This window comes from Chionomys nivalis, chromosome 15, assembly GCF_950005125.1.
Source record: "Chionomys nivalis chromosome 15, mChiNiv1.1, whole genome shotgun sequence".
Lineage (NCBI taxonomy): Eukaryota > Metazoa > Chordata > Mammalia > Rodentia > Cricetidae > Chionomys > Chionomys nivalis.
In genome coordinates this window covers 11,846,709-11,871,054 of record NC_080100.1, presented here as the reverse complement: position 1 = coordinate 11,871,054, position 24,346 = coordinate 11,846,709, and the positions used below count along the sequence as shown (strand labels likewise).

At 44.0% G+C, this 24,346-nt stretch overlaps 1 protein-coding gene across 1 annotated transcript in view; it reads right to left on the bottom strand.

Moving 5' to 3' along the window:
* Positions 1–637: 637 nt before the first annotated feature.
* Positions 638–24,346, bottom strand: part of Basp1 (brain abundant membrane attached signal protein 1) — a 47,499-nt gene continuing 23,790 nt past the window's right edge. Inside the window, exon 2 of the mRNA XM_057789761.1 lies at positions 638–1,880. Coding sequence (XP_057645744.1) covers positions 1,194–1,871 — 678 coding nt within the window. The 5' untranslated portion in view covers positions 1,872–1,880 and the 3' untranslated portion in view covers positions 638–1,193. The remainder of the gene's footprint in view (positions 1,881–24,346) is intronic.

Sequence of the window (24,346 nt, the reverse complement as noted above, 5' to 3'; positions counted from 1 at the left end):
TTTCAATCAAAATATTCGCGCTTTTAAAGTATTGATAATTACACCCACGCTATCGTTGGGTGTAAACCCATAGAACTTTTTCCTGTTCATCTCACGGGATGACTGAACTGACATTGGACTCTACTGTTGGTGCTGCTCTGTCTGGGTTTTAAAGATAATGGTCAAGAAGACTTTAGGATCCCGCTTCATACCTTCATTCAGTCATTCGCAGGAAAGAGAAACACCCACTACAGACAAGCAAAGGCAAAGAAAGCCAACAGCCTTTACTACCTTTTAATTGTTTAACTTTATTACTGTTGCACCATTTATACAATTACATATAATTTCAATGCATCCATTGTACATTTTTTTTATTTTTTTTTTTTATTTTCCATTTTCCAATGGGTGGTGTGTTGGTGTCTGAGACACAGATGGGAGAAAACTGGAACTGCAATGAAGGCAGACTTTTTTTTTTTATTTTTCATTTCCACTGACCAATAAACAGAACTACAGGTGCACCCAACCACGGACATGCATTAACTCGTCATGAGAAATCTAGGTAGGCTAAGTATGATGAGAGAATGTTTGTTACTCCCAAAAATATCTGGAGAGGAAGAATGGAGGCTTGGCATCGAGATATATATGGACAAGCTAAGTGGGCTCCATCTGAAAGGTGGCATTCATCCACAACGTCAAAAAAAAAAAAATACCAAAATAAGAAAGGCTGTAAATTAAAACACAGAAAATACTGCTTCCATAAAGATCTGATTGCCTTGGCACTGGCCCTGTGGGCAGAATCAAACGCTTTCCTCCCCCAACCGCAGCGCAAGAAAGATGCTGGGGCTTTCGGGGTGGCGCGCCAGGGGACAGCGGTTCAGGTACAAATGATGTACTTTCAGACAATGATCTCTAAAATCCAGGACTGACTGGTCAAGTTGACTGAAGGTATATTAGATATTTCCCCACAAAAATACTATTTGGATTCTCCCCACCCCCTCCCTCCCCTGATGGGACACATCCTCTTTTTTTCTTTTTTTTTTTTTTTCCTTTTCTCTTTTTCTTTTTAATCCCTTGGGCAATACATATCCTTACTTCCAATTTGAAACAAGTTAGTATAGGATAGAGAGACAGAGAGAGGACAGAGTGAGAGACAGAGAGAGCGTGAGACAGGTCGTTTGCAAGTGGCGTCGTCGGTTCTGGCTAGGCTGTCCCGGTTACTCTTTGACGGCCACGCTTTGCTCGGAGCTGGCGGCAGGGGCAGCAGGGGCCTCGGCCTGCGGCTCGGTGGTGGCGGCGGGGGGCGCGGCGGGCGCAGTGGCCTTGGCCGTGGAACTGGGCGCCTCCGAGGCCGCGGCCGTCTCCTTGGACGAGGGCGCGCCGTCGGCGCTGCTAGGTTTAGAGTCTGAAGCCGGGGCCGCGTCGCTTTTCGCCTCGGGGCCGCCGGCGGGAGCCTCAGTCTTTTTGGCCTCGCCCTCCTCCTCGGCCGCGCCCGTGCTCTCGGCGCCCGCGGTGTCGCCGGCCTTGGGGACCTCGCCGCCCGCAGCGGGCCCGGGCGCGGCCGCCTCCTGCTCGGGCGCCGGCGCGGGCTCGGGCTGCTGCTCCTCCGCGGCGCCCTCGCTCTTCTCGGGCTCGGCCTTGGGAGCCTCCTCCTTGGCCGCCGCCGCCTTGTCGCCCTCCTTCTCCTCCGCCTTGGCCTCGCCGTCCGCCGCGTCCTTGGGCTTCTCCTCCGCGCTCTCTTTGACCTCGGCGGCGTCGGCAGCCGCCTGGGGCTCGCTCTCCTTCGCGGTCCCCTCCTCCTCGGTGCCGGCGCCTTCAGCCTTCTTGTCTTTGTCCTTGGCTTTCTCGTCGTTCACATTGTAGCCCTTCTTCTTCTTGCTCAGCTTGCCTCCCATCTTGGAGTTCTGCAAGGAAGCACAAGGGGAGACAAAGGGGGCGTTATGGTCAGGCAGGCAAACGGACAGGAGGCCTCCTGCAGAGTAAGGAGTTAAGGACCTCAGGTGATTGATTGCCCAGGGGCCACCAAGCAGCCTGGATATCACAAGCATCCTACCACAATTAGAAGTAACACGTAGTAACAAAGAACAAAGAAAGCCTCTGCTAAGAAGCCTGCAGGCCAGCAAGTGGAAGGACTCTTCACCCAAAGACCGATGAGTGGGCCCAGCTGCCCAAAGGGAGTCCAGGTGGCATGGTATTGGTTTCCTATCCGTTTCCTTGTCTTAAACATCCAGGATTGAAGACGGCGGCACAAAATGGCAGAGACAGCCATTTTAGAACTAAAATACAGCTAATTAAAAACAACAACAACAACAAAAAAAAAACCCTCATCTCATAATTTACAAACAACTTTCTTAAGAAGCTGCACGGCGTCCATCACACGTCACTCACCTACTGCTTCCGGAAGCACGTTTTTGTGGCAGCTCCTTAAGGAAACACTGAGATGCTGCTTTCTTGAGAAATCGTATTTGGTTCTCGTTCATGAAAGATGGCAAAGCTTTTCAACGCTAACATTCCACTGCCCCTGTGGACCCCACAAGGAAAGTAGGGCAGAGGAGGACCGGACCCAGTCCAAACCCTTGGTGAGCTCACGCGGTACTCCTGGCGGGGCCCTGAGCTCTCTTCACCCAGCTCTCCCTCACCCTTACTATCACCCATTCCGAGCAGAAGAAAACGAGTTTTCCCTTCAGCACACCTCCTGTGATCAGGATTCGGAATAATGGAGTCACCCACATTTCTTGACAGTCGGGTGTCGGATAGAGTACCATTCTTCAGTCAAAATGTGTCTCACCATGCTATGCTAATTTCCTGTCTGGGTTGGTTTTAAGAGTTGGAGGAGACAGGAGGAAAAAAAAGAAACAAACACAAAGATGACTAAACTATTCTTCCCATTTTCAAGAAAGGTCTTTATTGTGTCATCCAGGAATTTCTGCTGTGTTTCTTAAAGGGGAAAGGAATGGCTTGGAGTCCTAACCCACTTCGAGCAACCGGTCCCATTTTACTTAATTTTTCTGTTGTACCAAATGTTGTAGTAAATATATGTGGTAAAACCACAATGAAAAATATTTTACCACTAAGCAATAAGTGAAAACATAAACTTGACGTTAAATTGTAATTTATAACACCTTCATCAAATTCTTAGACACAACCCCAGTTGTTGATATTACACGTGACTTCAGCTCCAAGACCTCAAGTTACATTTGGACGCATTAGGCAGAGTTGGGACTAGAACACCTCACAGTTCTGCCTTTAGATTTTTCTCCCAGTTGTCTGACAGAAACCCATACACCAACCTAGGAATTGCAGCCTATGAAACAAAGAGGAAATGAAGTCTCACTCTGAACAAAGCGTGGAGCTCTGGATTCTGACCCCCACAGTATGAAATTCTATATAGCAATCCCCAGAGGTTTAATGCCCTGTTGGTTTACAGACCTAAAATCTACGATACTAAAATTGGTTTTCCGAAGTACAATTAAAGCCACTTTCTATTCTTTGTCTTAAACCCAGCTGTGACTCTTTTCTTGGTAGAAATCGAACAAACACAAGTTGTAAGAGAAAGTGTCTCAATAATGTCGACTTTTTTTTTTTTTTTTTTTAAAAACACCCAGTGCTTTCAGCTGATTGACCTGTGCGAAACACGGCCGGGTTCCAGGAGGAGGCCTATGAACTGCGCTAGGATCCCGGGAAAGCAGCTGTCTGGTTATTTCCCACAAGAATATGTGTGAACTCCTGCCCGGCACCCAGAGGGGCCAATTAAAGTTACAAATTAAAACCGAAGGCGGCAGGAACAGTCCTAACCCTACACAATTTACCTACATGTTTCACCTTCTCAAGAGCATCATACAATGGCGTGCCACTGGCATGCTCCTTTTATCGAAAGGGAAATTCTGACGAGCTGAGTTCATGGAGCTAGGCGATAAAACAAAGGTCAGAGCCAACAGGAATGTGTTGGTGCGAGAAGCACCACCTGGCAGGTGATGGGGGAACTCTGCCCGCTAAGAAGCTGATCTGGCAACAGAGCTCTAAACCCAGGAATGTTGATTTCCTGGATTCCGAGGCAGGACCTCCCAGAATGGCCCAGAGCTCAGCACTGGGAAAGGGTACCAGTTACAGAAGACACTTCCTAGGTACTTTCTCCCCTAAACCTCTCCTCCTTCTTTTCCATTGCTAGTGAAGCTCTTTTATTAGATCCTTAAGACATCAGAGCAAGCAAGGAGCGTGGGGATGGAGTTGAATGAGTCCTCTCCTTTCTATGACTTCTATTTTTGAAAGAAATGATTTAGTCTAGAAAATTGGAACACTTGGGCTTTTAAAAAGATAAAGATAGCTATAGGACTGGATAGCTGACTTGGCAGCTTGAAGGTGCTTATAGATACTGGAGCACCCACAATTCACTAAATACCTGTAATTCTAGTGCCAGGAAGGTAGAGACGGGGATGCCTTGAGCAAGATAGCTAGACTGGCCTTATCAACCAGCCCTGGGTGCCACTGAGAGAACCTGGCTCAAGAGTACAGCTATGCAGACTCTGGACACCAACCTTGGGCCTTCACACAAACAAGCAAACATTTGCACCCACGCATTTGCACACACACGTTTGCATACACATGCACACATGGAAAGGTTGGGTGTGCGGAGAAACAGGTATCTTGGGTCAATAAGTAAGGGGTCTTGGAAGTTACTTAAGCCTAACCTAAGGCGGCATCCAAAGCGTCAAGCTCGCCTCTGTATCTCCTCACAGTCAGGATGTCCACCAGCAGTGAGCTGCACTGAGAAAATGGGCAGATGCTGATGCATGGACTGGAGTTCTGTGTGTTCACAGGAGGACAAACGCTAGAATCCGTCTCAGCCATGACACCTCCACAGACCTTCTACATCTTCTTGTAAAAGGGCAAGAACATTCTCTACCACAGGAGTCAAAACTACAGAATCACAGTTTTTAATAGCGGAGAGAGAAAGAATGCTGTGTGCACTCTGATATTAAAAAAAAAATGGGCAAGAGGCAAGAATTACTTCACAGAGCGTCTGGACATTAGGGCCAAGGTTGATCCGTACATCCTACCTTCAAAGGACACCTGGGTGAATCCTTTGAGCAAATTAATGAACCTTGTTGTCTCTTTATTTTCTGTAAAGTAATAAAGGTCAATTTCATGGGTATTTAAAGTAAGACAATAGTACAGTGTCTGTTGAAATCTTGGTTCTTCTCCCCAGTGCTTCACCTTACATTCCCAGAGAATTCTGCACTTACACATGTGAGCAGAAGAGCTGAAATTAGGTTCTTCATATGTGAGTTTTAGAGTTACTCACTAGAAACATTGTAATTACAATACTGTTGGAAAAGGAAACACTTTTTAAAATGTTATCTGAAAGACCTTTGATGGGTGTGCTCCAAGCATGCTCCTGCTGTCCCTGCAGACATGAGCGAGACCTTTGCACAGAGTGGCTGACACCAGAACCAGGTCACCTCTCTGCTCAGAATATTTAGACATATACAATTTTCACGACGCTACAAGTCCGTCTAAATGCACCAACTACCCATTATAATGAGAAATCGGTTTCTAGACAAAGATTTGAGAAACTGTAAATTAGAAACTGAGTATAGTCAGTCTATAATCCTAGCACCTGCTAGGCTGGGACAGTGGTATCATGTGTTCCAGGACAGCCTGGGTTACATGGCAAGATCCTGTCTCTAAAACAAAACAAAACAAAACAATTATGTATGTACTATAATCCCATTCTTCTGAATATCAATGTGTCCTGAGTGGTCACGAAGGAAGCATCAGTTCACTTTCCCCTGTGTTCTCAGTCAATACCTTTGCATCAGTTATTTCAAGGAAACAAGAAATTCCATATTTTACATTGGAATGGAAAAGAATCTACATTCCTTACTTAAAGGTCATCAATTGCTTCAAATTTATACATCGAGGATAAAATATCTCTATTTTATTTTGGCTTACAAGTCAAAGGTAAGATGTTCATGAGAGGAAGTAGCCCAGCCAATGTCTCTTTTTGATGATTTTCTACATGTGAATTTTTTCTGCAAGATCAAAAAAATGAATCAATGCTTTTAGTATGTTTAAAGCACGACATAGAACGTACTGTGCACCTACCATGACTGCCTTCTAATTCTCTTTCTCCTCTCTTTAGAAACTCCGTACAAACCAGCCTTCCAGAAGCAATGCTAGTGAGACCTGCTTTCTGTTTCAAAACAGGTTCTGTCACTGTAAGCAGCTGACAGCATTGCCAGCTCCAAGCGACCTGGGGTGAGGAGGAAGAAGGCAGAGGGAGGCACAAGACAGGGACATGGAGTCAGCAGCAATTGCTGATCACAGCAGCTCCGTTGCAGCCATCTGCCAGGGAGCGCAGGGTTTGCATCCATGCAGCATGAATCATGAGCAGGCCACTCCTGAGACCAACTTCACAGATGCCATAGTCATGGATGATGCAAGCTCCCACTTGCTCCTTGTCAGTGACTTTTCCTCATAAATGCTTATTTTGGAACTTTCGTAGTGCTTCGTGTGTGTGTGTGTGTGTGTGTGTGTGTGTGTGTGTGCATGTGTACTTACAGGTACATGTAATAAAATCACAGAACAACTGTGGTGTTTTGAGTGAGAATGGCCCCTATGAGCTCATATGTTTGGTCCCTATTTGGTGGAACTATTTGGGAAGGATTGGGAGGTGTGGCCTTGTTGGAAAAGGTGTGTCACTGGGGGCCAACTTTGAGGTTTCACAAGCCCATCCATTCATAGTTAGTTCTCTTTCTTTGCCTCCTGAATGTGGATCAAGATGTAAACTTCCAGCTACTGGTCCAGTGTCCTGCCTGTCTGCCTGCCTGTCTGTTGTCTGTCTGCCTGCCTGCTGCCTGTCTATCTGTCTGCTGCCTGTCTGCCTCCCTGCCTGCCTGCCGCCATGCTCCCTGCATGATGACCTCTAACCCTCTGGAACCACAAGCCCCAAATTAAATGCTTTCTTTTATAAGCTGTGTTGATCATAGTGTCTTATCACAGCAATAGAAAAGTAACTAGACTACAACCTTGACAATTATTCCTCAGCCACTGTCACTTTATTCTCTTGAAATGGTCTCCCACAGGCCTGGAACTTGCCCACTGAGGTCCAGGATCCTCCTATCTCCGCAATGCTGGAATTATAGACACCCACCACCACGCCTGGCTTTTTTACCTGGCTTCTGAGATGGAACTCAGGTCCTAGCTGCTGACTCAGGGACCTCCCCAGCCCTCTTTGTGATATATCTAAAACCATGTTTCTTTAACTTCACACCCATGAAGGTGCATAAAGAAATGTCTTTCTAGTCAAATAATCGGCTATAGTGATTTTTGTTGCCCTAAAAGCAACTGGAAAAAGTTATAAATACCCCCCCCCCCAAAAAAAAACCTATACTTGAGGTCTTCCTCTAAACCAAGTACTAGGATTCTAGGCATTAACAGGAATATATTATAGGGGGGAAATTATTTATAACTAATTTCAGTTTCAAAGGGGGCAGAAATGTGATTTTTTTTAAATGGGTACTACAGCAAACCTTAATGATACATTGGTTCTTGATCCTGAGCGTTTAAATTTGGATATTTCACAGTTACACAAAATTCAAATATGTGCATAAATAATTATCTTTTATGTTTATTTGAAACTCTGAGAGATTAAAGGTGACAAATAATTCAGAACTTATAATCAAGGTTCTTTTACAGAGATGGTCCGAAATGTTTGGTGCTTATTGCTTTCTCTCCAGGAAGCCTGTCAGGGAACGGGAATATATATATATATATATATCCCTTAGCTGTTCACATTACATAAGTTTGTGCTTATTTTGTATATAATCCCTAGGACACAGCAGGCCCTAGTCAGCTCTGTGCCGTTATCACAGAAGTCCATAAAACCACCCTAGTTCTCACCAACTACAGGATGATTTGGGTGCAGACAAAAATCAGCTCATCTGGAACATTCCTCAGCTCACATTTTTCAATCTTAAAGCAAGCCCATCTATCAGTGCAGCCAATTAAACTAAGATTTATGACAGTTGTTAAAAACTAGAAATAAGAAAACAGTAATCTGAGACTGTCAAAAACAGTTAAAATAAAGCTTTATGAAACATGATCTTTACCAAATATTTACCAAAGAATAGAATTTTTTAGGGATTGCGATTACATTTAGGAGATGTTTTCATAGTGTGTCAGCTTGCAAATGAGCCAGAGTGGAAGTTCACGCTGAATACATTCCACAGATGGAGTCATGGCTGTCAGAAAACTCGGGTGTCATTAGCTTCCCTGGCATGGTGCGACCGACAGTGTCCTGGTGATTTAGAAAGGACAGTGACTTCCCTTTCACTGCTTTTAGTGTGTCGTCTACCACCACTGTGGTCTTGCTCAGCAGTAGTCACCCTCTGCCAAGGGAAGGGTGTGCCAAAGAACATGTCCTTTCTGTGCCATGACATCACAGCCTTCAAAACCAGCTTAAGCAGAAGGATGGATAGCACAACCCCACAAATTACTGTGTCATTCAGCTTAGGAAAAGATAAGTAGGCTGAGGCTTTGGGTTCTGATTTCTACAATATATCCATCTAACTCTCTCACTCAAAAAAGAAAGAGTCAGTAACTGCCAACCTAATAGAAACAAAGAAATGCAAAGCAAGTATAGATCCTAGAGAGCTAAATTAAAACAATTTCCTTAACCCACTCTGCATCTGATGAGAACCATTTAGGTCCATTTGCAACAAGCTAAGAGGAACTACGAAATCTGTTTCCTGCATGTAAAATACACTTGTAAGACACAAGTCCATGCTTGTAAATGTAGGAACTATCCTTCCACCGGCACGGCACTTCCTCCACCACACCTTCCAGAATAGTCCATAGAGAAGACATTGTCTGCAGAGCCCCAGGAACCCATGACCCATGCAAATAGAGCCCTTGTGTTTCCTGAAGCAGGGCTGGGCTGCTTTACAGGACGTCAGCTCTGAAAGCTCACCCATATATAGGTGCACGGCGTAGGAACTACGAAACCCTGGGGCTGAGGAGAATCATCTCAGAAGTAGAGCTTCCTCAGTGTGTCTGACTGCTCTTCCGTTCCTGACCACAGACTCCTTTGTACCAGGAACATGAAATAGAGAAAATTGGGGGACGATCTCATATAAAAGCAGGTTGATTTTCCCGGGAGGGGGGGAATAATAGCATACTGAATTCTGTAAAGAGAATAGAAAAAAAAATCCCTCCAAAGAAAGAAATGTTAAAATATTACAGCATAAATAAAGGCCAAAATTTTGCCAAGGTCAAATTTTTCCCTCTCCTTCCCTCCACAGACCTAAGGGCTTAGCACACAAACGGTATTCTCTCCAGCTAATGCCTCTCACCTTGGAAGAAAACATTTTCTGTTTTGATTTTAACTGAGCTCAGAAGCCCAGGGAATTACTTTCTAAGGGAAAAATATTCAATTCATTTGTAAATACCCAGGGGCTCTCTAATAGACTCAGGAATAATGAAATTATCTAAGAAATTCTTATCCATTGATTTTTTTTTCTCCAACTGAAAGGTGAAAATGGAAAAGCTCTGTAAAATAAAACAAGGACACATTACCATTCCGATAAAGTCATAAAAGGGCAACATTTTATGGCAGAGAATGCGTCTCAAGTGGTAGAGATTGCTTAATCTCTACAGGAGGCCCTTAGTCTTGCAGGATTAAGGACACCACCCTGTGTGTGGTATCCATACCTACAATCCCAGCACTCAGGATGTAGAGGAACATCCGTGGCCAGCCTGGGATAGAGAAAACAGTATCTAAGACAAAAAAAAATTTAAATGTTTTTTTAAGGGAAGACATTTTGTAAGATTTTCTTTGGAATATAAGCTGAGGATCTTGCAGACCAATTGTGGCTTCTAAAGCGATGGGCTCTGCTTTGAGAAGAGCAAGGCAAAGAAAGCCACGGGGACCTGAAGCACAGATCCTTTATTCTCCCATAAAAATCAGAAAGTGAGAAGAAGCCATCAGGAGAGTGGAGTGGGGAAAAGCTGCTTGTTTTGACAGATGCCAAGTGTCTGCCTCTCCAGATCCTATCTTTTGCTCCACACCCAATCCTCTCCTGTACTTCTACCTTACAGGTACTGGAGTCTTGCATGCTCTTATCCTAAAGACACCTTTAGATGACTGTGGAGCAAGAGCACACAGCAACAGAGGGCTGGAGGCTTGGTGCACTTTTAACAGAAGTCAAAGCAAGAGTGTAATGAATCGGGAGAGCCACCAAGGCTTTGTCTTCTGTTCTAGCATTGACGCATTGCTTTGGTAATTGGACACACTCTCTGACCTAATTTGGGGGGTAAAAAACAGTGTTTGTATCCTTTCCAGAAGACTACACCTGGCAATAATGGGGTTCCTCAATCCCTGCCAGTAATAACTAGCTAAAATGCATGGTCAGCCCTACCACCTGTATACCCTTTTGGTTTTAGTCAAAAGAATTGCACAAGGGCTTTGCATAGCTCAGCAGGTAAGTGCACTTGCTGAACAAGCATGAGGACCTAAGTTCACATCCCCAGAACCCACCTAAAAAGCTGAGACTGATTATACACATGACCGTGGTCCATCTCCCCATAAGGGCAGGGTGAGAAGAAGGATTCTGGGGATTGCTGGCTTTTTGCCAAGTTCCAAGGCTGACTTTGTCTCCAGGGAGTAAGATGGAGAGGGAGGGAGTAGTGATAGCTTCCTCTGGTCTCTTTGTATGAAAAGAGGCATGTATACTTGCATACGATTGTGTGTATGCATCACGTGTGTATAAGCACACACACACACACACACACACCATGCTTTAAAGAAATCAGAATGTTATGACTGTAAATACAAAAGAACTAGAGTCATACAGATGGAGAGAAGTCATAGCCCCATGTACTAGAACAGTATCTGATCCACAAGCAAGGCCAAGTGGGAATTGTTCATATGGTTGCCTGATAAAATGTGGGCTTTGTTACTGGGTTGTTTCTCTGTTCATTGAATTAAACATATTCAGTGGTGTGCCTGCGTGTAGATGAAGGAGAAGGAGAGAACTCTAAAAGAAGTCAAGCAGTGAGTAGGATAAATGAGTTTTATTCATTGTAACGAGCCTTCAGCCCTTTGAGGCAGGTCTGAATAGTGATGTGTGACCAAGCTTCCTCAAAGGCCCTTGGACTGACTTGGGTTACCCCAGTGGCCCTCAACTTGGCAGCATGTAAAACTAAGTAAGGCACATGTGGGCGTTTTCCCCAACCTGGGTTCTGAAGTCTGGATGTAGATGCGTGATTTGTGCAGCATGCGTCTCACATGCATGACATGCTGGTGAGCATGATTTGCAGTCACCCACTTTTCACGTTAGCAGAACTTCCTTGGTCCACCACCATGACTCAGGCTACCCAGTTCTCTGAGTGAGTAAAGAGCAGAACCCCTACTCAGAGCACTGCCCCCTTCAGAAAATGCATAATTGCATAAGGACACAAATCCAGGGCATTAACTAACATTCTCCATAATATACCCAATTCTGTTTCTCACTGGCAAAAGTTCTATATAATACTACTCCACCAATGAACACAGCTTTGTAACTTAATAAAACTCACTGGCATGAATCAACCAGCACACATTAATGGAAAGAAGACAAGAAAATGACATCGAACTCCTCTGTGTGATCCAAAAGGCTAATATATCTACTATTTCACAGGCTATCTTTGTGTCTTATTTCTTTGCACTAATAACATCTAAGCATTTCTTACATAAAAAGCTGCCAAACACTGCAAAATTCCTATTTTGAAAATGCAAATTTGGATCAATTGGCCATTTCATCTAGAATCAGCAGAAGAGAGTTCTTAACTACGATAGCAAACATTATTATGCAGACAACTGCATATCAGCAGTAAAACCCAACATGAATATCCAACAGCCTGTTCAGAGACTAGAGTGCTATTTCAATTCATCACTCAGGACACACAAGAAGTAATCCTCTGATTGTGTTTCTGTCTCATAATCATAAGAAAATGTCTATGCCGTGGAAGGATGCTAGGACCCAACCCTCCGTTCCTGACAAAGTTTGGTACCTGGCTACAACACATAAACTACATCCTGGGAAAAGCAATCGTCACTCTGTTGACACAGTTCTGCACAGGTCAGCAGCTTTAGATACCAGGCAACCATCGACTGACTTTTTGGAAACCTATATAAAGCTACAGTTGGCTCATGAATTGCATCTGCTGACATATTTATCACGAGACAGGTTTGGACTTGTAATTACTCAGGATGGAAGAATCTAAGCCGTTCTTCAAATCTAGCTATCACTGGGTGTGGTGATATAGGAGTACCTAGAATTACAAGGCTGGAGCAGCAGAGTAAGGAAGGTTGAAAGTTCAAGGACAATCTAGGCCATGCAGCAAAGATTTCTCCCTTACAAACACCATAAACCACCACACCATTGCCACCATCACTGCACTCCCTTACCTTAGAGAAAGAATTAACAGAGAATGAAGAAGCAAAGAGAGATTTTAGTAAATATAAATAGAAGAAGGGTCTAAGAGAGTTTGTCAGGCGCACCGATTTCTAGTTTGAACAAATGACTGTTTCCTTTATTTTAAATGATCAAGACATTTATTCTAGAAGGGGGAACTGAGGTAAAGGCAATGTAGCCTGTGTGTTTTGGGTTTCCTTACCAGTACGTGTCCATCATAATGATCTGCTGTAAAGTTTCTGCAATGTCTGGTGAGAATCTCCCTTATTAGATTCATTGTTTGCCGCTGTCTGCTTCAGTCAAAGCTTCTATTCAGCAGTTCTAACATCACCACCATTCGGGAATGGCAGTGTTCTCCAGGGAAAGAGTACCGTATTAAAAGTTGTCAACCCAGCCAAAGTTCCCAAGGCAAACCTATGAAATGCCATCCGTAAAAACTGAGGAGAAAGCGTTTTAAAGACAATTCCCTTGTCACAGTAAAATGTTCCCAGTGTTATGAAAGATATTGGAAGGCATTATTGGAAAGAAAAAAGAAAGAAAGAGAGAGAGAGAGAGAGAAGGAAGGAGGGAGGGAAGAAGGGAAGAGAGGAAGGAAGGAAGGAAGGAAGGAAGGAAGGAAGGAAGGAAGGAAGGAAGGAAGGAAGAAAGGAAGGAAGAAAAAATGTACCCCCACATGCAGATACTCAACCTTCTATAACCCAGTTTTTCCAAACAGATGGCCAAGATGAATTTTTCCTACAAACACCCTGCAAAGTGCAAGAATATAGAAAGTCTTTCGAGCACAAAGAACAACAGAGCATAAGTGTCTTCCTGGTCGTCCCTCACCCATCCCAGGTCAGTCCTACAGAGCCTACAGAAGCACACCCAGGGCTCTTGGGGGTTTCTAAAGGAAAAAAAGAGTGGGGAGTCCAGCATGCAAGGGAACCTGGAGAAATTAGCATGATTAAAGCAATCTAGAAAAACACATTAATCAGACTGGGAAAGGAGCTTTATTTAAGCATAAGAGTCTAACACCTGATGGGATGTACGCAGATATATGCAGACAAAGTATATAAATACCATGAGAGTAAAGAACGAGGACAGAGGAGCAGGGAAAGTTTATTGATTAAGGAGAATCATCAAAATTACTTACATATATATGACTTATTCTCCCTAAGGTGTTTCCCTAAGGTGTTTTTATGACTGATTTTTTTATATATCAATGATTAACTGTCCTATTATTAACTAGGAAGAAATTATTACTAGTCCCGCCTTACAAAAATGAAGAAATTGATAATTAAAACTCACCCTCGGCCAGCAAACAGCAAATGGTTTGTGGAGCTGCAATCTAGCTCACTGAAGTTCCTTAGCCAAAGGAAAAGCAGCCTGGAAGGATAGCGCTGTTCCTTAAGCATAGGGCAAGTAGCCTTGGAGGATAAATAAGCTCTCTACTGGAAAACCATAAGAAAACACAAAGCGTCAGTGTCCCTGGGAACAAACAGGAAGTGTACATTTAAGATGATCTGAAAACCCTTTGACATTCATGAAGTCGGCAAGGTACAGGTTGCCTCGGGAAAAATACGTAGATTCTGATGGCAGAACACAGAACAGCCAACTCTGGGAACAGACAGAAAATTAAGAGAACAAAACAAACAACAACACGTCTCAAATATCAAGGAGGGGGTTTTAGGAAGTATCTCTGTGAAGTCATATGTTTCTTAAGAAAGACAAGAACAGATGAAGAAATTTGGCCAGGTCAGAGAGCTGTGGACTACTGACACATCCATGACCTTGCTACTTGGGGAAGATGCTTGACTTTTGAGGAAGGTCTGGATAATGTCTGAGCAATATGAAAGGACCTCGCTTCAGTCAACACCAAGAGTCTGGGCAGAGTGATTCCAGGAATCCAGAGAATCAGCAAGGCTGGCTTCTCTTTTGCAATAGGGATTTGGAAGGAATGAAATACATACGGGAATATGGGATTACACAACAACAAAGGAACTAAAGTGAAAAGACGAAAAGGTATTGACGGAGGAAGACTAGAAGACTCAGCGATGTCTGCTGAAACTATGCGTGTTTAAAGAGAGACGGTTGCTATTTAGAAAGGAAAAGGAAAGTGACGTAAATCCAACTCCAGGGGTTGTTGTCTCACTCATCCCCAGCAGGCATTTCTCCAGCTGAAAGACGACACAATTAGCCTAGTGACCATTAGACATCAGACGGTCTTGTTGTGCTACAGTGTAAACAGACTCACGGCATTCTGCCTGGTTTCATGGGCTTCTTAGGCACTAAGCAAAAACTCAAGTATAGACTGTCAACCAATACCCAAAGGGCCCTGGCTCATGTGACCCCTTTACTCTCCTTTATTGCAAAACCTGGTTTTGGTCTAGATAATCTATTCATCTTTAGTCATTCATCATTTGGCTGTCTAATCTTTTTGTGTTCTGTTATATTGTGTTGAAATATTGTTGTTTTAGCAATCAAATAGACCTGAGTAATGACCTACGGCTTTTCTCCAATATTTACTCAAATACATCTGATGTATATAGAGCAAAGGTTTTGTTTTGTGTTTGTTTTATGGTAGTTACTATTCAATGGGAGCTTGATAAATACCATAAACTCACTGTACACAGGAACATGAAACTCTGGCTATAAAACTGTGAGATGAAAAGAACCAACACAATGATTTAGTTTACACACTGAATTATGTAAACCCATCTTTCATGCCGCAGTAGAAAAATAAGCATGCTAAGCTACCATTGAGATTTCCATTCCATTAAATAAAGCATGTCCCCGGCAACATCCACGGCAGCAAACTCTGTCACTGTGACCCACAGAACAGTTAACAATGAGAATAGACATCCTACAAGCCATATTGTCACGATTTTCCCACTTGAAGTGGAAAAAAGGTGTGTACATTAGGCAGGTCAATTCTCAAGCTGTACCTCCTCTAGCTGACCCTACATGTTTCTAACCGTAACAGTCCGAGCTGATTATTGTGCCGTTGCCATGAACTGACAGGTGAGGCTTCTCTTCGAAGGCAAAGGTTGACTGGCGCTGGCCATCGTAAGAAGCCCCTCTCAATACATCCTGCCTCATGCGGCCAGCCCTCCCAGAACGCAAGTATTATGCATCTCCATCCACCGTGGACTATGCTTTTAGAGTCCACCGAGGCTTTTTATTTGCACTTAACGGGATGATCCTTTCAAAAGCCCGGGCTGCTGCATCCTCCCTCACCCAGGGTTCTCTGTGAATCACCTGTGCGTCCAGTCAATACGGCAAGTGAACCACAAGCAGCCACCTCAGGAAACGCAGGCTGCTGAGATCATTTCCAAGCCACACTTCCCTCCCAGAGGCTCAGGAAAGCAATATGCCATATTACCACAACTAATTTCGACCTCTCAAACAGAATTCAAAATAAAGTAGGGGAGGAAATAACTAATAGCTCCTGAGATATTTTCTGCTGCTTATTAGTGGGCTAGACAGGACATGATGAGCTCGGAGCCATGACAGTTTCTCTCACTTGTTAGTGGGCTAGACAGGACATGATGGGCTCGGAGCCATAGCAGAGTCTCTCATTTTTAGATGCCTGACAAAGAAGAAAGGTTCACCAGCACCAGGAATAGCTGCAACTTATTTCCAGTCACTCCTACCCCCAAATATAATCAGATGAGTCACCCATTTTATGACTGCCTAAACCTGCTGCACATTGATATTTCAATGTATCGTTTTTCTCCCAGATCAACAAGTATGTCCAGTCTTAAACCCACCTTCCTAATTTTAATCACTGGCACAGAAAAGCAATCTAGAATTCTTCATACCTCTCCTTAACTAGCTAAACGAAGAATGCGCTTTTCCTTGGTGTCTTGCTTGACACCAAGAGGGGCTCAACCAACGTTTTCAAAGTTAATAAAGGAATGAAAAGTCCTGAGGCAATCAGTGTGCGCCAGGCCCATGTCTAGGAAACTGCAAAGCTGAGCCCAGACAACACCGTGCACCCTCTGAAGACATTGATCTTCCGGTTCTCCCCGACGGCTGACGAGTCTCCCCCGCATTGCTCCCTCGGTAACTCATATTCTCCTCCACACTTTCAGCTTCTTCAAATCTGAGCTTCCAAACTACCTAATGTGAAACCATTCAAGGGAGAAATGTTTCAGTGTGCTGTGAGATTTCAACAGAAATACGGCTAAGGCTTCTCACCCAGGGAATCCTGGAGAAGATCCTTTCACCCAGAGCACAGCACATAGCTCACACTCGGCGCCGCTTTCTGAGTGGATGCGTGGGAAGGGATTCTAACAGGAATAACCAGGTTTCAGTATACCTTAGAGCATCGCCCTTCAAACTCCCTTACTTAGCCATCACTTCAACTCAATAGGTCCAACAATAGTAAGATGGGCATACGCCACAATTGCTGAAGAGCTAGTGAAAACATAGGGAGATGGTAGAGTCACAGGGACATGTCAGGAGATTAAGCAGAAGGCCTAGACCAAATCCTAAGAATCTGTTTATCCATTAGTATACCACATAAAAGCCTAGCACATGGTCAAGGTCATACACTGAGAAGCCTAGACATGAAGTGGAAGAGGCCTAGCCTGGTCTTACCCAGAAATGATGAGGGTACATAGAACGTGGTGGTATTAGCCCCGGTGAGATATCAACTCTTAGGATACCTTACCTTTGGGTTCTTTTTGCAGACAGAGTCACAAACACATCACATTTACTACAACATATTCCATGGTCCAAAGCTTCCCCAGCAGCCAAACCCTCAGCCATCCTATGTTCACCCCTGCTTCTCCCTTGCCTACCCCTTCAGTTAGTGCCATAAGTTAGCCATAGAGAGAACAAGACACAGCAACCTTGGCTAAGCAATGCAAAGAAACCCCTGCCTGTATGTCCCAAGACTTGGGCAGGCTCTTGTCACCCCAACCGCTTCCTCCTTAATCGTGGCAAGCTCAGGACAGGTGCTATTTGGCTTTGAACTGATCCCTTCTTACATAAAGCCAAGGCTTTGATTGTTGTTCAAGATTTGCAGCCTACACTACGAGACAATACTGTTCTCAGAAGCATCCACTTTATGTAATTAGAGTTCGTGTTGCAGAAAACAGGTTTTTCTCTTTTAGTTCAAGTAGAACTTTAATGACATGAACTCTGACCCAGTATACTAAAAAAAAAAAAAAAAAAAAAAAAAAAAAAATGTGGGGTATGAGGTCAGCCAACCTGGCTGAGCTATGTGACCTGGGCAGGGAAGTCAAGTCTCCACAAAGCCAAACTAGCCTGAAGAAGGGGCAGGGCTGGGGAGGGAAGGGGTCAGAAGGTCTTTATAGTATCAAATGCACTATCAGTGGGGAAGGAAGTGAAATCGGCTCCAGCTCCTCGTGACACACAGTAGGTCTCCAGTCCATTTTTGTTTTCATCCCTCCACCTGAAACAAAGCCTCTGTTGTATTTACAAGTAACAGAGTCAAACTGAAATTCAAGTTCCCCTGAACAGCCAGAAGGAAATAGCAATCTGACAGTTACTGCATTCACGACTGAGAAACAAGGGAGCATTGATTCAATTATAATAAAATAATCACCTTCCTTAACGTTATGATTCTAGGTCACAAAAATGCACACTGCAAAAATGCACAATCTGCCGTGTACTCGGTGATCCTAAGAGCAGGTCGTGTAAATAAATCTTCCAATGATGAAAACAGTTTGCACCAGCAGAGTCTGAATAAAACTCAGAGTACCAATTGGCTGGGCCTAGCATTTAGGAAAACACCCCCAAGCAGTAAGCAAGAAGGATCTGATTTAATGTACGCTCAGAAGGCAGAATGTTTTCCAAGCTACTTCCATCTTCCTTCCTTACATTTGCTATGACGAAAAGCAGGCAACTAAACACCACATTCTCTCTTGCTCAATTCACCTGTTTGAGATTCAGAAGCAGTTTCGAAATTGAACTATGTTTTATTTTTTCATCCAAGGCTGTAATGTGTCTGAAAAGAGCTGACAGAAACCTGTCATCAATCTTAGCACAAAATCAGGACAAAAGTCAGCCATCAATCACTACTTTTCCCTGTAAGTTTAGAGAAAACAAGTCAAGAAACTGAGCTTGGAGGCCACATTTTGCCACAATGGCATTTCAGCTCCCTGGATCCTAAGCACCACCGGAACATGGACTCCCTGGTTGTTCAAGATGTTCAATAGCACCCAGTTATTCTCCACAGAAAACCAACAAATTTTGTTCATGACACGGGGTTTTTAAATTTTAAAATCTTAAATATCTGTTGGACTAAGGACTGTACCTCAACACAGCCATGGTACTAACTGCTCAGGTTGAAAAGGCCACTTGTAACTTCCCAGGGTTGGTCACTTGGTCATTTGTGATATAAATGTCTAGAATTGCATCTCTTAGTTCTACATATTGGTCTTCATTTAAAAAAAAAGGTGTGATAATAATAAGTGTGTCTAATGAGAACGTCTTACAGACTCAAATCCACCTACAAATTTGTTTGTGAAACAATACGAACATCTTGACTCCCCTGCACCCCACATCTTGACTCCCCTACACCCCACATCTTGACTCCCCTACACCCTACATCTTGACTCCCCAACACCTCACATCTTGACTCCCCTACACCTCACATCCTGACTCCTCTACACCTCACATTTTGACTCTGCTACACCTCAGCGGCCCACTGAAAAGCAAGATCAACCCTGACCACTCCTAGACATTCCCTTCCAGAATCACAGGCACACTCTGCTTCCTGAAAGGGTCAAAGGTAACAGAACAAAGGTCAGCCCAAGGATCAAAGTCAGAGAAGGCAACTTAAACAATTTTAACAAATCAACTACAGCAGAAAGTTGATTTATTTTGCAAGAATTAGAATAGAAAACTACATAGTGAAGCTTCCTTCATTCTTCAAACTTGTGGTTCACTAACTAAGACAAGGACCATGGAGCTGCTAAGAAACAGGATAAATGAGGTGATGTGGCAAGCATGCAGGCAAGGGGCCAGTAACAGTGCATCTCCAGATTCATTGATCGGCACAGATTCTCTCTAATGGGTGAGGAAACTAGGTGCCCTCTCCTAAGCACTTAACCATGTCCCCTGCATGTGGCTGTGGCACACACCCATTCTTGCCCCTTCCCAACTCCCTACCTTAATGTACTGCCATGAGTGGTGGGTGGTGGGTTTCAAATTCCCTATTGGTTCAGAGCAGCCAATGAGAGGCAAGAGATTCAACACAAGAGCAGCCACACGCTGACACAGGGACCAGAGATTTCACACACTCTGCAGACGGGAAGGGAAGCAAATATACAAGCATGAGAAGGAGAACTAATCTATAAGTCCCAGGCCTGTCTTAAAGCAGACTCTCTAGTGAAGCTCTATAGTATTAAGTGGGTAGATGGTTTTACTGTGTCGTTAACAAAAGACAAGGGACACAAATCCCAGGACCTGTCCCTCACATACCCATATAGGCAGACACAAAATCTCCCCCACAACACAACCAAGCTACTTACTTAAGAAATCCCATGGATCAAGGACACCAATATAATTAAAGCAGAATTTTGTTTGGCTTTGTTACATATGAGGACAACAGAGACATCATTTTGGGTAAAAGGATACAAACAAAACTTGACTGAAGACCTACTGTGTGTTGCGAGCTGACTTCCTTCCCTTTCCTCCAGACAATCCACTCAAAGGTTCAAATGGGTTACATGTTTGGGAAATAGATTTCAAAACATTGCTGCCTAGAATTATCACACAAAGCAAGGGGGAACCAAAGCAACATCTTCAGTCAGTTGCACCAACCAAGGAGAAGCAGGAGGTGAACTGAAATTACCCCAACCATGCCTAAACCAAGGAACATCTACAGAGATAGTGATCAGGGCCAGACTGTTACTTCCTTTGGCGCCAACTGAAACAGGCTGTACTATGTGATAGCTACTGGAATAAAGATATCGAGCATTGATGGGCACTAAAGATCTGCCCTCTTCACGTGGCAAATCTCAAGCTCCGTCAATTTCCCCACAATAATATAAATTGTTGTTTGTGGCTAAATAGCACTCCATGGCTCTCTCTCTCTCTCTCTCTCTCTCTCTCTCTCTCTCTCTCTCTCTCTTTCTCTCCCCCCCCCCCCGTGTGTGTGTGTATGTGTGTCCCACTTCTGAATTTCTCAGGAACTTTCATATGGATTTCTGCAGTGGCTGGACTGCTTCCCATTTCCACCATTCTCCCAGTAATGAACAAACATGCCCTATAGCCTCACAGCTTTTGCTGTTTGTTTTCTTAACCCCACCCGTTCTGACGGAGGTGAGAAGTTCAACCAGGACGACTCAGAAGACGAAGGCCATATTTTCCCCTCATATGTGGAATATAAATGATATGTAGTATGGTATGAAAGTAGAAAGAGGATAATTTGGGAACAGGAAGTGGACAAGAAGGACTAAGGACCAGAAAAGATGCCTTGGGTGAACGCAGTCATAGCACCTGAATGACGATGACATTATGAAATTCTCGCTTTCTCAGTGAACATAAGACACATTTTTAAAGCTTTATGGAAATAGAAAATATTCTATTTTTTCATTGGTCTCTCTCTTCTTCCCACATGACCATAACATGTCTTAGGATTGGGAACAAGTGAAACTGAGACTAAACCCCGGGGTCTGGGCAGCACCGTGCACATTTTGTGACAGCTTACACCTGGGAAATTGCACTTTCTGTCACAGAGTTTCCCCATCAGTTAAACCCTGAAAAAAAATGACAGTTTATTTTAAAACACCATCAAGATCAACCCACTAATCAAACTACATCATTTTACTTTTGCCCAGACTGATTTCATCTAATTGTCCCTGTCCTTAGAATTAGTGACAGTCCCCACCCCTTGCTTTAGGATTGGTGACACCCCAGACTCATCAGGTCTTCCCACCCCTCCCCCACACCTGCCCCCAATCATCCTGCCATCCAGAGGGCATTCACAGCAGAACTGTTCCGCGCTCTGTAGACAGGAGGGACACCAATGGCAGGGCAGAAATATACTTGCTAGATATGAGCCCCTACACCCCTGCAATTCAGCTTTTCATGGAAAAGTAATTTTTAAAAAAAAAAGAGCTAGTTGTTTTCACAGAAACTTACTTTTTCAATTTGCACATAAATGTGAATTAACGGCTAACAAAGACTAGAGAAACTGCTTTGGCGTCTTTTAAAAGTGAATTACGCTCATTTTTTCCACCATCAGCGCTCATTTGCATAGAAGATATTAAAGTACTAGCTTGTTCTTTTCTTTAAGAAAAAAAAAATCCCCCTCAAGATTAGTCTAGCTCAAAATACTAAATACTCTCAAGTACAGGGCAAAGAAAGATTTCCAATTAGAATACATTATCAAAGGGCCTGAATGAAGATTCCTTTTATTACATTTTTCTCAAGTAGCCAGATACATCCTTATGTAGCAGAAACAAAGACAAGGCACCACACGTGGTAACTGACCCTGAAGGATTAATTCTTAGGTTCCACAAAGCCTCCCGCATGAGTGCATCGTCTTCTCACTGCTGGTGGACAAAAGGCAGGTCAGCTGACTAAGGAGGTGAGAAGTCAAGCCTTCCCTGGACCATGGATTCCAGCCTGTCAGCGCGCAGGCATTGGAGAACACAGATGTGCCAATCAAAGCAACCTGGCCTCCCGGTTTGATAACCAACCGAATATGAAGGGAGGTTTTGAAAGATATGGTTCATTTTGAGATACTGGGAGAAGCCTGGTTGTTCAGGCCTTATCAAAGCAAGTAGGAAAGGAGCCTCTAACTTCAAACCGCAGCTGTTCTCCTAGGGGCATGACTGTCTTATGTGGGGTAACACTGTAAAGACAAAGAATTCTCAGAAACATAGCTAAGTCCCCTGAATCCTGCAGAGGGAAAGCAGCAAGGGCTGATTTTCAGCTTTGTCAGGTGATTTGATTTGTCGGATTAGAGCTACAAATTCCAGAACTTAACCTCTTCTCCAAGAGCAGCAACCAGCAAGCCTATGCCGGTCTACAGAACTGAAGCTCCCTCAGAACTCAGTCTTCGCCGTTCACGGACACCTCCTTTCGCTCCTTCACATCCCAAGAGAAAGGCTGAACAATCGAGACAAACACTGTGTAGCCAGAAGTCTAAAATAGCGCCTGTCTGGTCCTTTAAGTTTGCTAAGCTGGGAGTGGGGAGAGCGGTGACACACTATCATCCCAGGTCTCAGGAGATTGAGACAGGAAGCTCTCAGTTTGAGACCAGTCTGAGCTACACAAGCAGGCCCAGGTTGATGGGAAGTGAAGGAAGTAGAGGGGCAGGGGTTGCCGAACTGTGTATCAATCTTGGGTGAAAGTGCTGTACCCAATTAGCTTTCGACAGGATCATCACCAAGGAAGAATGGCAGGTGGGAATGCATGCAGTTGGGAACCAAGAGAGTTGGGGAAGGGGTTCTAGTGGGTGTTTGTTTATAGCTTAGACTTCTTGGCAGCAAAGAAACATATGATGTAGCAGAAACACACCTCTTCAGGTCAACGTTCTGGGAGAGTCAAACAGAATAGTAATATGCTAGAAGTTATTTATAAAATTGGAAGTGACAGATTGTAAAAAATACTCTCCTTGAGCAGAGGATAACACCTTGTGGGACCCCTGTGGTCATATCATGCCTGATCTTTCCAAAGTTGAAATACGCATCTCTGTGACTGCTCTGTGCTATCAAGGAATCATCCAATAGTGAAAGGAAGAGGAACGATATCTGCTTCAGTCCGTGAGTTTCTGCCCACAGCACTCTTCCATCATTAAGTCTAGCCTGGACTCTTCTCTCCTGCCCAGGGCTTGTTCCAAACATTCCTGAGAGGATCACCTTGGGGTCCACTCATGTAGTTTTGCCCTTGTTAAGACATTAAGCCCCTCTGAGTTTCCAGAGCCTCTGAGACACTATGATGTCCAGGCCACTGATTCTCAAGGCCAGCCTTCACATTCAGCTTCAATGGTACATAAGATAGACAAGTCTCAAAACCTTTCTGCTCAGGGTTTCCCCCGAGTGAGGGGAAGGCTACCTCTCTCATCTACTTGAACCTATTCTTTCTGTTGTGTTCAAATCTAAGAGATGAGAGTCATTAAACTCTCTGCTACCAGTGAGAAATGTTGGGATCTCACCATCAGCACCACTACCCTTGCATGCAATGACTGTGCGCTCCTTTCACTTAAAATCCTTTTGCAATTCTGCTGCAAAATACTAAAAATAAAACAAACAGGAAGGCAGGGCATAGTGGCACACACCTGTCATCCCAACAATTGAGAGGTGGAGGCAGGAAAATCGGGAGTTCCAATTTAACACAGAGAATTGAAGGCCAGCTTGGACTACAGGAGAACTAATCTTCTGAGACCAAAAGAAAGAGAAGACGAAGTAAAAGAAGCAAGCATATAAGTGCTACCAATTTCGTTGCGTGTGGGTTTATTAGCTCCACTGATCATGTACACAACCCCTTTCTCTCGTTAATGTTTTATTTATTGATTAAAACAGCAAATATCAAGGCGGTAACTCCATCTGGTTTTTGAAACTTCTCATTAGTTAATGACATCCATCCAACACTCCTGTCCACAGCTCAGGAGATAACTGCCACCCCAAAGGCCCGAGAGAGAGGGTAGATGGTATGCATCCACTACTCACTAGGTGGACGAAAGAAAAGGAGGGAGAACCGGGTGTGATGAGACTGACATTCACTGTACCACACACAGGTTCACCCTACCAAGGGAAGAGGGGATGCAAGACCAGCAACAGACGGTGTCTGCATAGGCAGGCAAGAGTGGCTGAGCTCAGAAAATGAGCTCTCAAGTCGGTAAATAATGCCCCCAAACCACAACGAAGACCTCCAGATTTTAATTAGTGTTCTTCGGGAGTAACGGGTATGCCAATTAGTTTTACAACTCAACATATTTCTAATTTTGCAAA